This window comes from Polyodon spathula, chromosome 24 (assembly GCF_017654505.1).
Source record: "Polyodon spathula isolate WHYD16114869_AA chromosome 24, ASM1765450v1, whole genome shotgun sequence".
Classification (NCBI taxonomy): Eukaryota; Metazoa; Chordata; class Actinopteri; order Acipenseriformes; family Polyodontidae; genus Polyodon; species Polyodon spathula.
In genome coordinates, this window is record NC_054557.1 from 21,698,069 (window position 1) to 21,712,434 (window position 14,366).

Sequence of the window (14,366 nt, forward strand, 5' to 3'; positions counted from 1 at the left end):
ATTTGTTTTTTTGAACTCCTGTCTTCCCTTTGTATTTGGACAAGCATTTCTAATCAGTAACACTGCTGTACACTATCTGGTTCACCTAATTCATATAACACACACACAAAAAAACCTAACATGTTTAACTCCTTCACCATCAGTGATCTTTGACCTCAGTTGTCTGCCGAAACCACGCAAAGCACAATAAAAATATTCTCACCAATCTGCATCCAGCTTTAACTGAGGAGGGGATAACTCCTAAAATAAAAGTCTAATGATATCACTGTGTAACAAATTCATTTATTTATTTATTTTTGTTCCTGGGTAGTAAGTGTTATTTCCTAATTGCTTATGCCTCAAAATTATAGAAAATGGCTATTATTCCCCCCAAACTTTGCTTTTGTGACCAGGACAGTGATATTTTGAAATATCACTATTTCCAATGAGAAAACCAGTGCTTTTGTGTCTTTTCGTTCACATAAAGTCAGAAAAAAACAACATATGAATCCAAATTAACATGTATTTATAATAAAGTAATACAAAAATGACTACAAAAGATTTAGAAGTGAGTAGTTTTTTGAGGTTTACGAGTATACTACAGTAAATCTACAGTATAATCGTAAATCTCAAAACTATATATTATATATTTTAAGAGAAAAAAGCACTAAACACAACTGAAAACAACCAACTTTTACTGATCAAACATGTTCGCTTTTTCTTTTGAGACACAAAATTCAAACTCCAGCAGAACAGATACAGATGCAACACGGTGAATCTGGACACTGCTTTTTATTTTATTTAGTTTCACTTGTATGTTTTTCCTTGTATTTTCTTAGTATTTCTAATAAAAGTAAATAAAACAGCTTTCTAAAGCTTTGTCCACTTGTCAGTGCGTCCGTCTGGAATCTTGTGTCCACCTGTGTGTCTGTCACTTTTACTGTCTGTCTGTCTGACTGCTTGGTGTGTGTGTGTGTGTGTGGTGTCTATGGGTGTTAGCCAGTCTCCCTATCTGTCTGTCTGGACATCTGTCAAAGAAAGATTTACTTCTGCCCCAGTTTGATCCATGGCCCTCTGAGTTTTGAATATTACATCTACAAGGTAGATGGTGCAACATCCTTATAAACACTACAGACAGAGCACTGAGTGTGTGTGTGAGTGGGTGTCAGTGGGTGTCAGTCTATCTCTCTCTTTCTCTCTATTTGGTGTGTGGTGGATGGTGCTTTGTTGTCTTGGTCTCGCTCTCTGCTGTCTGCTTCCAATCTCTGGATACAGGGGGGACCCTTTCTTCCGCCCCCTGCCTCCCCAAGACCATTTGATTGGTTGGGAGCTCAAAGGGTCTTCTTTGCAAGGCGCCTCCCTGTGAGCTTGTCTCTGCACCTCCCTGTAAAAAAATAAAATAAATAAATAGTCAACCACGATAATTGCAAAGAAGCCACAGGTAAGAACAGTAAATGCATCCGCTTCAGTTTAATTTAGTTATTAAATTTTTATTGGTCTAAAACTCCTGAGTCCCTAAATCATTCACTCCTGTTGCACAGCAGTTTCCCCCATTCCAGGTTTTAAAATGAGCTTGATTAGCCACAGTGTAGAGGTAAAAACCACGTGATAACCGCGGTATACAGCGACAGGTCTGGGGGTACCACAAGCTTACCGCCGTTCCAGGGAGGTTTCAGTGGAACCAGCTGTAGTTTCACTGATATAAAGAGCGATACATGTTATTCTCCCTGGCCTATATGAATCAAAACTCATTTCAACATCAAAGCCATTGGGGAAAAAAAAAAAAAAAAAAACTGGTTGAAACGTTTGTCATTGAAGTAATTCAGTTATGCATGACTCGGATTCAGCTTTGACTTATACTGCAGGGGACAGGCTGAAATGTCAGCTGTCGAGTTTAGTTCAGTGCAGTCACACCACTATATATATATATATGTTTAGAAGCATGGTGGCTCTAGTTAGCATAGCAATGCACTGCAACAGGACCAGGGGAACTCCTCAAGGTGAGGCCTGCTTTGGGACTCACCAGCTGAGCAGCAGGCCTGTAGAATCTCCCCTGAGGCAGGGGGAGGGAGCTCTGTGCTGGGCTGAGCTCCACTGGGCTCAGGGGGTGTAGTGTTGAAGCTGGGGGAGGGGGAGGTAGGGGACCCCCAATCTGCTGCTGGGCCGCACCGTACCTCGAAAGCCTCGGACAATCCATCATGGGCACCAGGACCTGAAACAACACAGCAAAGCAAAGACACACCCCAGTCATGCCAGGGACTCAGTAAAACACCATGAAAGCCTTCCATGGTCTTTTTGCAGTTTTCCCATGCTCTTCCTGGTTATACTCTGCATTTACCATAATCTTTCATGGTTGGCCATGTTCTTTAATACGCTTTATCCCTCTCTGGGCTTTACAATGCTTACCTATGCTTCACCATGTTATGCTTTATTACTAGGGCTGTAATTTTCTCACTGTCTAAAAATAGATATTTCAAGATATTTCTCAATTAATAATAACATTTATTAAATAGTGCATTCAAAATTGATCATTTTCTCTAGCGATATTATATAACAAATGTTCCTAAATATTTAAATGCTTACATGAAAAACAGTAAATGCTAAATTGTAGAAACATTTGCTGTTTTTATGTGATAAAAATATATATTTACCCTATTCTTTTAGAAATGGGAATTACATATTACACAGCAATTTGTACATTTCTTTGAAATTGTGAAATCAGTGATAACCATGAAAAATAACAGCCTTATTTATTACACTTTTTGGTGCTTTTGCTATGGGAAACTTTCATAAGGGTGAACACACACTGATCAATCACAATAATATTCAGACACCGAATCAATACTACTGTACAGTAAAAGCAATAGTAAAATTGAACCACAGTAAAAGCATTGTAAAGTTATATAAAATGTAGCGAAAGCATGGTAAAGCATAGGCAAGCACTGTAAAACCAGAGAGGTAGTGTAATGCATAAATAAAAAACAATTCAAATGCTGGTCAACTGTGGTAAATATATAGCATAACCATGGGAAAATCTATTGGAATAAACTCTTCAGATCTACTATTAATATTCATAGGACGCTGGGTATTATCACATCATCAAGTTTGTGTGTGTGTTAAAGAGAATCTACCCTCCTATCTCTGATCTTACGGTCTATCTGTCTGAGCCAAACGCCTCTGTTTATTACACTACAACTAAACACTGCAGCCTTTCATCATTAATTGTGTATAGCATGTGTTCTTTCTTATATTAACCCTTAGCGGTCCGTTTATTCAGCGCCTGTCAGGTCCAATTTATTTTCACACTAACTGTTTATTTTACATGCGCTGTTTGAAGGTAATTTTATTCACAGTAAAACAGGTTTAAAAGGCACTGTATATCAACTGGATACTCAGTACTGCATCTCCAACCAAGCCCCACCCCATGTTCGCTGTATTTATCACATATCTCTACATATTAGTGCATACTGATAAATCATCTTCTGATCACTCGTTTTATCACCAAACTCCTCAATAATACTATCCAAGTCATTATTTTACTACTACAACATCTCAAATGGCTTGACAAATGTCCATGATATTTTTTGAGTGCTGGATGCGGAAGCAGCTTTCTTGCTTGCTTACGTGCATGTTGTCTCTGGTGAAGGGGCTATGTGTATTGCTCAGATCCGCCTATTTTACTCTGGCTTCCCTTCGCTTCAGTCGGCCTCACTCAGCCATTGAAAGCTTTTCCCGGCTTCTTCTGAAGAAAAAAAGACTAGAGACCTGTGCATGACGTATTTTTGATGACATCAGACAAGGTCCGACAACTGATCGGAAAGGAAAAATTGTAATGTCGGATCTGGTCCGACATAGGACCGCAAAGGGTTAATAGTAAAACAACCATGGGCACAACAATACATGAAGATTACAAAAATAAATTTTGAGAAAGTCAAAAAGCCTCCAAGACAATTCATCGAGTCAAGACTGTTCAACAGGCGTAACAATATATGTGTTGTAAATTAAACAAGATTGAGTATAAAGTCATTTTGGTTACAATTACCAGAGCTCAAGACTTATTCATTATGTTTAATGTAGGGACTTGCAAATGTAAAATTTTAATGTTTTGTGTTAGTTTCTTTCTGGGCCGCATATCCCTTTTTACAATGGAGTCAGCCACTCTGCGTTAGCTGCTTCAGCTGAAGGAGGAGGAGTAACTTGCCACCTGCAGCAGACGCGTGTCCACGAACTGGGCTGGGTGGTAGAGATAGCTGGCTCCAGGGTAGGACACACCCTTGCCAATCTCTGCAGGGGGAGTGGCCAGGGGGCTGACAGGACACCCAGCCCCCTTCACCGAGGGCACAGGGCTGGAGCTGGGCTGAAAGAACCTGCAAAAACACACACAAGAACAACACCTTGAAAACAGCACTGTGCTGTAATCTGAAACTGGAACTGGATGTAGTTCACACTTCAAGAGGCCTGGAATTGTGCTATTTGGTTGTTTTGGTTCCAGTTTTGTTAAATGAAAAAGGTGCCGTTTGTGCTACTGAACAGCAGGTCAGGATCGTGCGAGCTTTACTGAATATAAGCGTGTGTCGTTCTGACTGCTTATCCTATAAAATAAAGAACACATCAATGAATAAATGAAGTTTTATCAAACAATAGCAGTTAATTAAAGACTGGAGGAAACATTTATAAAATACGACCCTACACGTGAACGAGAAAGCAGTTTCGCTGTAATCATCCTGAAGACAGGGCTCTTGCGAGCCCCACTCACCGGTAGGGCTGTGCAGATAGGGAGCAGACAGTGCTGGAGTGGAGAGGCATGGAGGAGACTGCACAGGAGGACTGGATCCGGGTATGAGCTGGGCTTTGGGGTGCCCATCGGGCCTGGTACTGAACAGAAAAGCACAGCGATCAGAGACAACCAGGGCTAGACCAGAACCACATTCTCAATTACTTGATTAGCGGCCAAAAATAAGTGCGATTACCATTAACTGCGACTTTCTCCCTAGTTAGCGGTTCTTTCTCAAAAACGCTCTTTTTAGTTTCGATCTTCTTTCTAAAATAATGCTTATTTTTTTTGTGGACAATGTTTACAGCTAGAGAGAGGAAGAAACAGTTTGTTTCTCTCTGTCTGTACTGTTATATTTTCCAAGCCAGCATTCAAGTCACATTATTTTATTGCTATATTATATTACATGTCTTCATATACATCTCCTCACCGCGCCTTGCTGGTGCTGCTTGTCACTCGGCTGAAACCTGCCTTGCTGTGCAGGGTGCCTCCCCGGGGGTGCAGTGCCGCAGATCTCCAGCAGAGGAAGGTGTGGCGCTGCCACGCTGCAGTGAGGGGAGTCCCTCTGGCTGGAGGTGCTTGAACAATCGGTGACATCACTCCTAACATCCACCCCGCTGTCTGCCTGACTCACCTGCGGGGAGTGCACCAGAGGTCCCCACATTAACAGAGTTATACATTTCTTAACATGTGACGTTCCAAATCTATATTAAAAAATACGCTAAATCTGTGATATGAAAAGTAACAAGGAAGACAAAAAAAAACCACAAAGAAAAACCGACTGCAACATCTCTTGCTTATCATTTACTAGCTTCTAGTGCACTCCAAAGCATAGTTTTCCATATATATATATATATATATATATATATATATATATATAAAAAATTTTATTTTATTTTTATTTTATTGACCCCTGATTAACATCCCTGAACAGAGGAGAGAAGCACAGGTGAGCATGCTGTTACAGAATCGCTGTGCATCAAGGTTGTCTCACCTCAGAGCTGTCTTCAAACAGGTCCGCAGGTCTGAGCCACTGGTCCGCAGCAGAAGGCACAGTCAAGGAATCTTCAAAAAAAGAAGCAACAACAACCAGGAGCTTTTATTAACATACATTTAGTTCCAATGTATGTGAACATCCTCCACGCACCCACATATAGTTCACTCAAGAGCAATTCGCTTTGCAAATCTCTACAATGCCATGCAGAAAGGCAATTGGATGGACAGGAATAATTGGATCGGAATAAACACTGGTTAGTAATAAAATACCATAATCTGTAATCTGCATTTCACTGTCATTACCACTGATTATTATTATTAGGTAGCACAGGCGCTGATGCATAGCAATTACAATCTGGATCACAGGGGAGGACACATGATCCCTACTGAGCATTCGTACCTGTGTTTGAGCTTTTCCAGTGACGGGTTCCTAAGCTGTCATTGTTCAGCTGTGATAGATCGAGGCTCTCTTCTGGCTTGCTGTGCATTCCCGGAGCAGCAGAATGCAGAGTGCGCAATGCTTTCTGAGGGCAAAAGAACATTAAAATGCACCCTGTGCAAAGGACAGCATGCAAAACCAACCCAGCCTACACTGTGATACACTCACTTCATACGTTGGGTAGTTGCTGTCATTTTATCAGGTTTTATTGCAAGCGTTTCATCGACAGTGCTGGATATACCATTAGAAAAGTAAAAGCATATCAAGCATAATGAAAGTGTGGTGAAGCATCGGTACGCATTGTAAAATCCAGGGAGCATGACAGAAAACATGGAAAACCACGGTAAATGGTATAACCATGGGAAAAGCATGGGGAAATTAAAAAGTACTGTGCAAACTTTTCTAAGGGTCGTCTCTCTGTATTGTACTGTACTGTGCACGGGGCTTTGCTCACATGCCCACACTATATAACGCACCGAAACCTGGTAGAACTACAGCAGCTCACCATATAGAGCTCTAATATTGTTATAATTGTGCAGGGTCCTATTTCAGTGACACCACTAAACAAGCTCATAGACATTTGAAACCTGCAATGTACAGTATGCATTCAAATAAATAATCAGCTGTGCTTCTTTGGTTGGCATGACAACACTATATACACATACTAACTTCTATCTCACAGTATAGAAATATTGACCGGAGTTCATGCTTATAGTGGAAAGGTGCTGCCCTGAGTCTTACACAGGTGACACAGTGGGCAGTAATGGGCTTCTCTGAAGGTTGCTTGGGGAACAGGTTTCTACTGGAAGGTGGAAGCTACACTCAATATCTGTTCTCTTAACCCTATGCTGAAGTGTGACTGCTGAGTGATGTCAGAGAGCAAGAGTTCTTTGATTACTTTGAGTGGCTATTGACTATGTGTGGTCCCGTGACACTGGATTGGCCAATAGGGTTGGCTGGTTTCCATGGCAATGTTTAGTAATACTTTGGGTCAAGGCAAGGTGAGGTGCTCACCTGCAGCAGGTCCTCGTTCTTCAAGCTCCTGTCTCTCCCTCTGCAGTCAGGGAGCTGACTGAACCCTCTGCTTCTCTCGCTTTTATAGCTGCTGAATTCGCCATCACAGTCTAAAAGCCACAAGAAATCTATTCATTGTTTAACTGTGGTAGGGAGACACTATGCATACACTGCTGAGCAAAAGTCTGATATTTTAAGACATCCCATTTTTTTGGGTGGGGGGTGCTTTAATACTTTTGGCAAAAAACACTTTTGGGATTGGGGACGCCCCCCCCCCCCTTTTTGAGAACCACGGGGTAAATGTGATGGATTCGTTACTACAACACTTCATATTAGCTGCTCATGTATATTTTACTTTGAGTTGTTGTGATCACAAGTTATTGAAGATTCTGATCACTGTGAATTAAAGATTGCTAAATGACAAGCTTGTTATAATTGTGGAAAACACTAATGGAGGCTTTGAGTAAACTGTTGATGCTCATAACATCGATATATAATTTGTAACTCCTGAATGTGTCTAAGACTTTTGCACAGCAGTGTGTGTGTATATATATATATATATATATATATATATATATATATATATATATATATATATATATATATAAAATATGGACTGGAGAGGAGACTCATAGAGGGAAGAACTATAGTTGCCAAAAGGGGACTATAATTCCCGAAGCCGCAGGCTGAGATCATTGTCCGCCAAAGGTAGCTATAGTTCTTCCCTTTAGTTTCCCACTGTGAGCTGAGGTGTACAGTTCATAATTGTTTTATGAATCAGTCAAGAAAGTCATGTTTTTCAAGTCCATAGCGCAACGTTATTAAAGATTTTCTCATTGAATTTTAGGAAGTCAGAAAACACTGAAAGCAAAGTTTTTGTGGTGACTTTGGTAGTTTGCGGCATCTCTGTTTTGTAGTGTATTTTGTAATACATTTTCTGTTGTCCGCCATTTTGCTTTGTGGTGTGTAGGACATTTAGGACTGTGCCAGCAGCAATCACTCGAAGCCCATTCTAGAGTTATTATTACAAGAGTCAGTGAACCTGTAGTGAGTTTCCTGACCCAAATCACTCAGTAATTGGTTTAAGTAAGCAGGTAAACCTACATCCTCTTTTTCACTGAATTAAATGGAAGCCCACTGGCAGGCTAATTGATTCCTACACAGCACATTATTCTGCGATGTTCTCAATACCTGGGTGATGTTTGTATTGTGGGGTCTGGCGCCCCTGCACCTCAGCGATTGCACGCTGGATAGCGGAGGGGTCCGAGGGCACCATCTGATCCAGTCGATACACAGCGCTGGAGGTGGGTGGGATTGGAGCGCTCAGAATCGGGGAGCAATCTTCCACGGGCCTGTGAGAGAGGTGTGAGAGAAAGCTGTTACTTTGGGCTCTACATATAACAGTACAGCTCAAATAGCACCACTTTCTATCTCAGTCATTACATCCAGGTGACTTTCTAAAGCTCAGAAATGAAAAGCTACCCTGTGACCAGCAGCTCTCCAAATAACTCCAAGTACACCAGCTGTTTAAATGTTAACCTAGCCACTTACAACCCCCCTCCCCCAGTGGGTGTAAGAAACACCACTTAATAATGGTTATCTGTTGTAGTTCAGACAATGTCTTGAGCTCTCAACTGAGACCACAGGGGTGATTTAAACTTGAGTTTTAAAAAGTCACCAGCAGGTGATGACTTAAACGCTATAATAAGTATCTTTGTTTTATTAGCCAGTCGCCCAAGACTGTCATATCTTTCTACTGTGCCAAAAGATGCTGACCGAGGTCCTACTACTGAAATCGGATCTGAATCAGACCTCGTTAAAAACAACACTGGCTATCGTTTCACAGTTGCCCGTAACACCTTCTGCAAAGTGCAGTTCTGGTTCTGGTCTCTAAAAGAGTTGATCTCGATATTATCTAGAGAGGGAATGCCCAGACAATACTGTTATGCCATCAGTTGTAATTGAACATCCAACACTGGACTGAACAATAATCTGTGTGTGATCTCTGCCCTCTCAAATGGAAGGACCTCTGTAATTCCTTCAAACTGGAACCCTGACGCAGCCCAAGGGACTTTGTCCAGTTGTGTAAAGGTCTATAACATTCTTATAAAATCATCCACATGCTTATCTAATTTTAAGCTTCTTTTATTCTGTACTGCTGTTTCTTATATTTAAGGATAAAACAGCAGAGACCAGTCGTCAGTAGATAGTGTGTCTTGTTACTTATTAAACGTCATGATCGCTGTAATGCATGCAAGATATTAAAAGCATTTCTTTTCTTGTGTTCAATGGATCTTGTGACATCATGAATGACACGCAGTTACAGATAAAGTCCCCGTTCAGCACTGAAAGATGAACTTTGATTAGCTAAAGAAGCACAGTAGACTTAACAGCTCTGCAGCCTCCATTAAGGTTTGATTCCCCTAGTGATCTTTGGAGAAGCCACCATCAGCCATGTTTGATCTTGCGCTATGTGTCCCCTCCCCCATAGCTGTGTAACTATGGCAACCCGTCACTGAACTGCACCAAACTTCACAGAGACAGCCAAGCCCTTTGCCAACCTGCTAGACTGGTCTTTATTTACACAGTTTGATTGACAGGCTGTTCATTTTGAAGAGAATGGCTTTGATTGGTGTTGCACCTGTCACCCTCTTACAAGCCCACATTCCCAGATCACATTAAGTGCTTTTCTTATTGGCCCAAGAGAAACTTTCTATTTGTATTTTGCATTTCACAACACTTAATATATGTGAGTAATGAATTTTGTGATATTCTCAACTTTATAAATACACTCTCTGGAAGGATATGCATGTATAAACTGTAACATTCCATGTATAGTGATCTGTGTATTTTACTGTACATATCCAAATAACGGTAACTATATGTGTGATTTTTTTTTTCATTGTTAGTACGATACTAACAAAGTTTATTATACATAGAGAATGTAATATAACTTAGAGGATACGCTATGAATGGCTGACTTTGTACTTCTAAATCTGAATTCTGAATGGACATATAATGCAATAATTAAATGTAGAAAGTAGGTAATTACAGTTATATACATATTTTATTATCTTCCTTTATTCTGTACATCTAGATCTGTAATATAACAGCTACATGCAGTTGCTGAATGATTAGGAAGTAGGGGGTGATGGTGTGTGTGTAGATGTGTGATCTGGCAAGGGTCTGGAAATTATAATTATATATATATATATATACACACACACATATACATATACACAGATGGTCTCAAATACGTTTTTATAGCGACTGGTAAAAACATTCATTAAAAACTTGGCTGTGGGATGACATCTATGACAAAAACACTAGTCTATAAAGAGGTTAATGGATAAGGTGTACTTGGGGTTGACATTAGCTTTTATTGTACAGCTTCTATATATTATTTGGATGTATTTACAAAATATAATCATGTTTGCCGTTTTGTTTTTTTATATATTTTAAATATAAAATTTGTCTCGTATTTCGCTGACCTTCACTGGTTGGAACAAAGTTGTGCTGTGGAATGGAAAAATCACAGTCCATGCCCTTGTTTCAACCAGGTGCCTAGTCACTACACTGAACACCTGGTAGCCCATTGGTGCTGCTACATTTCTGTCTACAAAGCTGTGAATGTGCGTACTAAGCTGAATGTTTTGACCAACCGAATCGGGCGACAAAATCATAGTGTGAACTTGCTGGTCAAACGGGTCTGACAACAGTTTATTGTCTGACAGCCATGTTGGTACGTTGGCTCAGTCCCCTATTTTCTGGGTATATCAGCAGGCATGTTTCGTTTCTTTCTTAATTAGTTTATACAAATGATTGGAGAACTGCAAAAACATTATTTGCTGAGCTACTTATAAAATAAAAATAAACAAAGTGTTCCCAGTTCTTGAAACTTAACATTCTTAAAGTGACACTGACACTCATCAACTACTATAGCATCTTAAGAGAACTATGGTTCCAGTGTACTTCATATTATAAAATATTTTTTCATGATAAACAGGGTCAGGTCTGGTCAGTGCATTTCCTTGAGATTGTGATCTGCTCTGATCTCAGCAGCAGGTCCAGCCTGGTCAGCCCACTGATCCACTAAGAGGCAGCAGGGTCCAGCCCATCTCATTGAGAGTGACCCACTCAGATCTCAAGATTAACCAAGAGGCAGCAGGGTCCAGCCTGGTCAGCCCATCTCATTGAGAGTGACCCACTCAGATCTCAAGATTAACCAAGAGGCAGCAGGGTCCAGCCTGGTCAGCCCATCTCATTGAGAGTGACCCACTCAGATCTCAAGATTAACCAAGAGGCAGCAGGGTCCAGCCTGGTTTCCTCTTGTCTTTTAATTCATTTTCCATGTTACAGCCAATAAGACCTCCTCTCCTGACACCCACAGGGAAAGGCTGGGGTAGTGTTTCTATAACTTGCATCCTTGAAAGAAAGCCCACTCATAGTGTTGAACAGGATAAATTTGATTTTTTTTTAATGTATTTTAAATTTTCTGTTATGCACTTTTAACCATAGTGTTCACTCTGGCAGCGAATATTTTGAGCACCTCCAGCACCCAGTTGTCTACTTCCACCAGTCTGTAATAAGAACATGCTTTGCAAGAACATATCCTTAGTTTCCATGGTCTGTGTACAGCAAGGTTTTCCCATTAACGACATACTAAGCTGGTGCCTCACCAGTGAAACTGAATTATTATCTCCATCAAGTATTACATTTTGCCTCTATTAAAACCGTTGTAAAAACATGCATGTAAAACATAGGTGTTCACATTATTGTTTACATAACAGGAAGTGTGTTTTGTAAGGCGATTTATTTTTGTGTTCAACAGTTTATTCAAAACCCTTAATATTGAGTCACACCGAAAAGTACTGGCACAGTTCGCTTATATCATAATTCATGTTAACAGATTAAGGACAATCATTTAAGAAACCTAAACACTTTTTTAATAAAACAAAAATGCAATTTCTAGTAATTTAACAAATAATATTTATGGCATCTGTTTTACTATTTCGTGTGTCCTCCTTTTGCTTTTATTATGGTTTTCAGACATTTGTGATCATTCTTAAAAAAGGATGTTGCATCTTGTTGGCGAAATCTGGGCTCATTTTGTCTTGCACATTTCCTGCAGCCCAGACACATTGGATATGCCAGTGATTGACTACAACTTTTTTTCAGATCAATCCAAAGCATTTCTATTGGATTGAAATCTGGTGATGGTGAAGGCCATTTCAAGACTTAACTTTTTGGTTTCTTCAAGAATTTGAGTTGACTTAGCCATATGCTTTGGGCCATTGTCATGTTGGAAAATAAACTGTCTGCCAATTGGCTTACGCGCAGATGGTATATCAATGTACTTTGTAGTGTGTTTTGATATACGGCTACATTCATTTGATATTTAATCCCATGAGCGTCTCCAGTCCCTGACCTGTGAATACACCCTCAGATCAGGACTGAGCCACCTCCATGTTTAACAAAGTACAAGGTTTCTTCATGAAGGCTTTCCCTTTTTTTCACCACATATTGTGGTACATTTTTGGGGAAAATGTTCATGTCATTGGGCTAGATCATTGTTTTAAAGAATGTTTTAGCTACCCATTCATATTTCTTGTCAAATTAGAGACACTTTTGTAATGAATTTTCTTTAAAAGCGAGGTCTACATGCATACAGCTCTTGTGTTTTCAGGAGCATTTGAACAGTTGTTTTATGCATTGTTATGCATGATACTTAAATCTTGGATTTTGTATTTATTTTTTTAGCCGATTGTATGATTCTCTACTGTACCAGTAATTTCTGTATTTTATATAATGTTGTACCCGTCTCCTACATATTATATTGTTACATGTTCGGCAAAATACACCATAAAACATGGTTGCTCGTTTCACGTGAAGAGTTTGTTAGCACTGAATATCTATTTTCTCTATTTGCGATTTCACCTCTCTCTCTCTCTCTCTCTCCACTTTACATGTGCTCTTCCAGGTTTTAATGTTCTTTAATGTGACTACGATCCATTTAGGATTACTGTGGACAACTTGCATCCCTTCCAAAAAATTAAAAATTAAAAATTGCATGCACACACACACACACGCAACGTTCCCTTGCTATAGCAGGTCTTGGGGGGACAAATAAGCATTGTAACCAAAGAGCATTATAAAAACAGGGGAGGAGGGCGTGCCACGGGACACAATACACATCTGACAAATACAAAATAAAATAACTCTCTCTCTATAATGTATAGTGAAGCAAAAATCTAACTTTCTGTGAAATAACCATGCATAAAGCACCATGTAAACAAAGCTATATTTTTAATAAAACCAAACAAAACAAAAAAAAGGTAACATTCCCACTCGTAGATCATTTTAATTAGCAGTTTTTAGACTATAAATAGCCCTACCAAACGGAGGTCGGGAATTCACTTTGAAGCGACAGACAAGCAAACCAAGAGCAAGGAGAGCTGGTTGGGAGGGGGAGGGAAGAGGGAATGGGCTCGCCCCAGGTTCGGTTGCCGGAGTGAGGCTGAAGCAAAGCTGAAGCGTCTACTCTTTCAGAGAAAGCTGCAGCTCCTCTCGTAGTAAAAAAGTCAATACATTAGCAAAGATAACCACGTAATAGGCCTAATATTTACTTAGTTATGAAATGAATGCTGAATAAGATGTGTGTTATACAATGCCAGCTTAGCTTATCTTCAGTTCAGATACTGTATCAAAAAGGGGGAGAAACAGAAACGGAAGTTAGACTGAGAAGTTGTTTACAGTTTGAACACCAGTACTGTAATTATTGCAGAAATATTGCATGAATCACTGTATAGGGAATTGGGGGACATGCTGTAGGAGTGTTATATCTGAGGCACATTATAACAAAGCCTTATAGCGAGGGAGCACTGTGTGTGTGTATAAGATGACACAGAGTATGAAATTGATCATAGTAAATAAAGGTCATTCAGAATCAGGTTAACCATTAAAACAAAAGAAAAACTTTTATTTATTATCAATTATTTTCAATAAGACACTTCTGTTTATACATTACTCCCTGGACATGTAAAACGTTCATGAATATGGGAATGCACGTTGGTACACGTGTGACTGGATTTCCCAGTCCCTTTTCATAAATCTCCCAAACAAAAACAACCCATATTAAAAAAAAAAAAAAAAAAAAAAAAAAAA

The 14,366-nt window shown here is 39.7% G+C and overlaps 1 protein-coding gene across 2 annotated transcripts in view; it reads right to left on the reverse strand.

The window, feature by feature from the left end:
* Window positions 1–657: 657 nt before the first annotated feature.
* Window positions 658–14,366, reverse strand: part of prrc2a (proline-rich coiled-coil 2A) — a 41,277-nt gene continuing 27,568 nt past the window's right edge. The window contains exons 18-26 of one of the 2 annotated variants that reach the window (XM_041225756.1): window positions 8,394–8,554; window positions 7,203–7,312; window positions 6,150–6,273; window positions 5,748–5,818; window positions 5,184–5,387; window positions 4,736–4,854; window positions 4,181–4,346; window positions 2,003–2,191; window positions 658–1,363 (exon numbers count right to left, since the gene is read on the reverse strand). In XM_041225756.1, the coding sequence (XP_041081690.1) occupies window positions 1,178–1,363; window positions 2,003–2,191; window positions 4,181–4,346; window positions 4,736–4,854; window positions 5,184–5,387; window positions 5,748–5,818; window positions 6,150–6,273; window positions 7,203–7,312; window positions 8,394–8,554 (1,330 nt within the window). In that variant the 3' untranslated portion in view covers window positions 658–1,177. The remainder of the gene's footprint in view (window positions 1,364–2,002; window positions 2,192–4,180; window positions 4,347–4,735; window positions 4,855–5,183; window positions 5,388–5,747; window positions 5,819–6,149; window positions 6,274–7,202; window positions 7,313–8,393; window positions 8,555–14,366) is intronic. The other variant, XM_041225757.1, reaches the window with a different exon arrangement.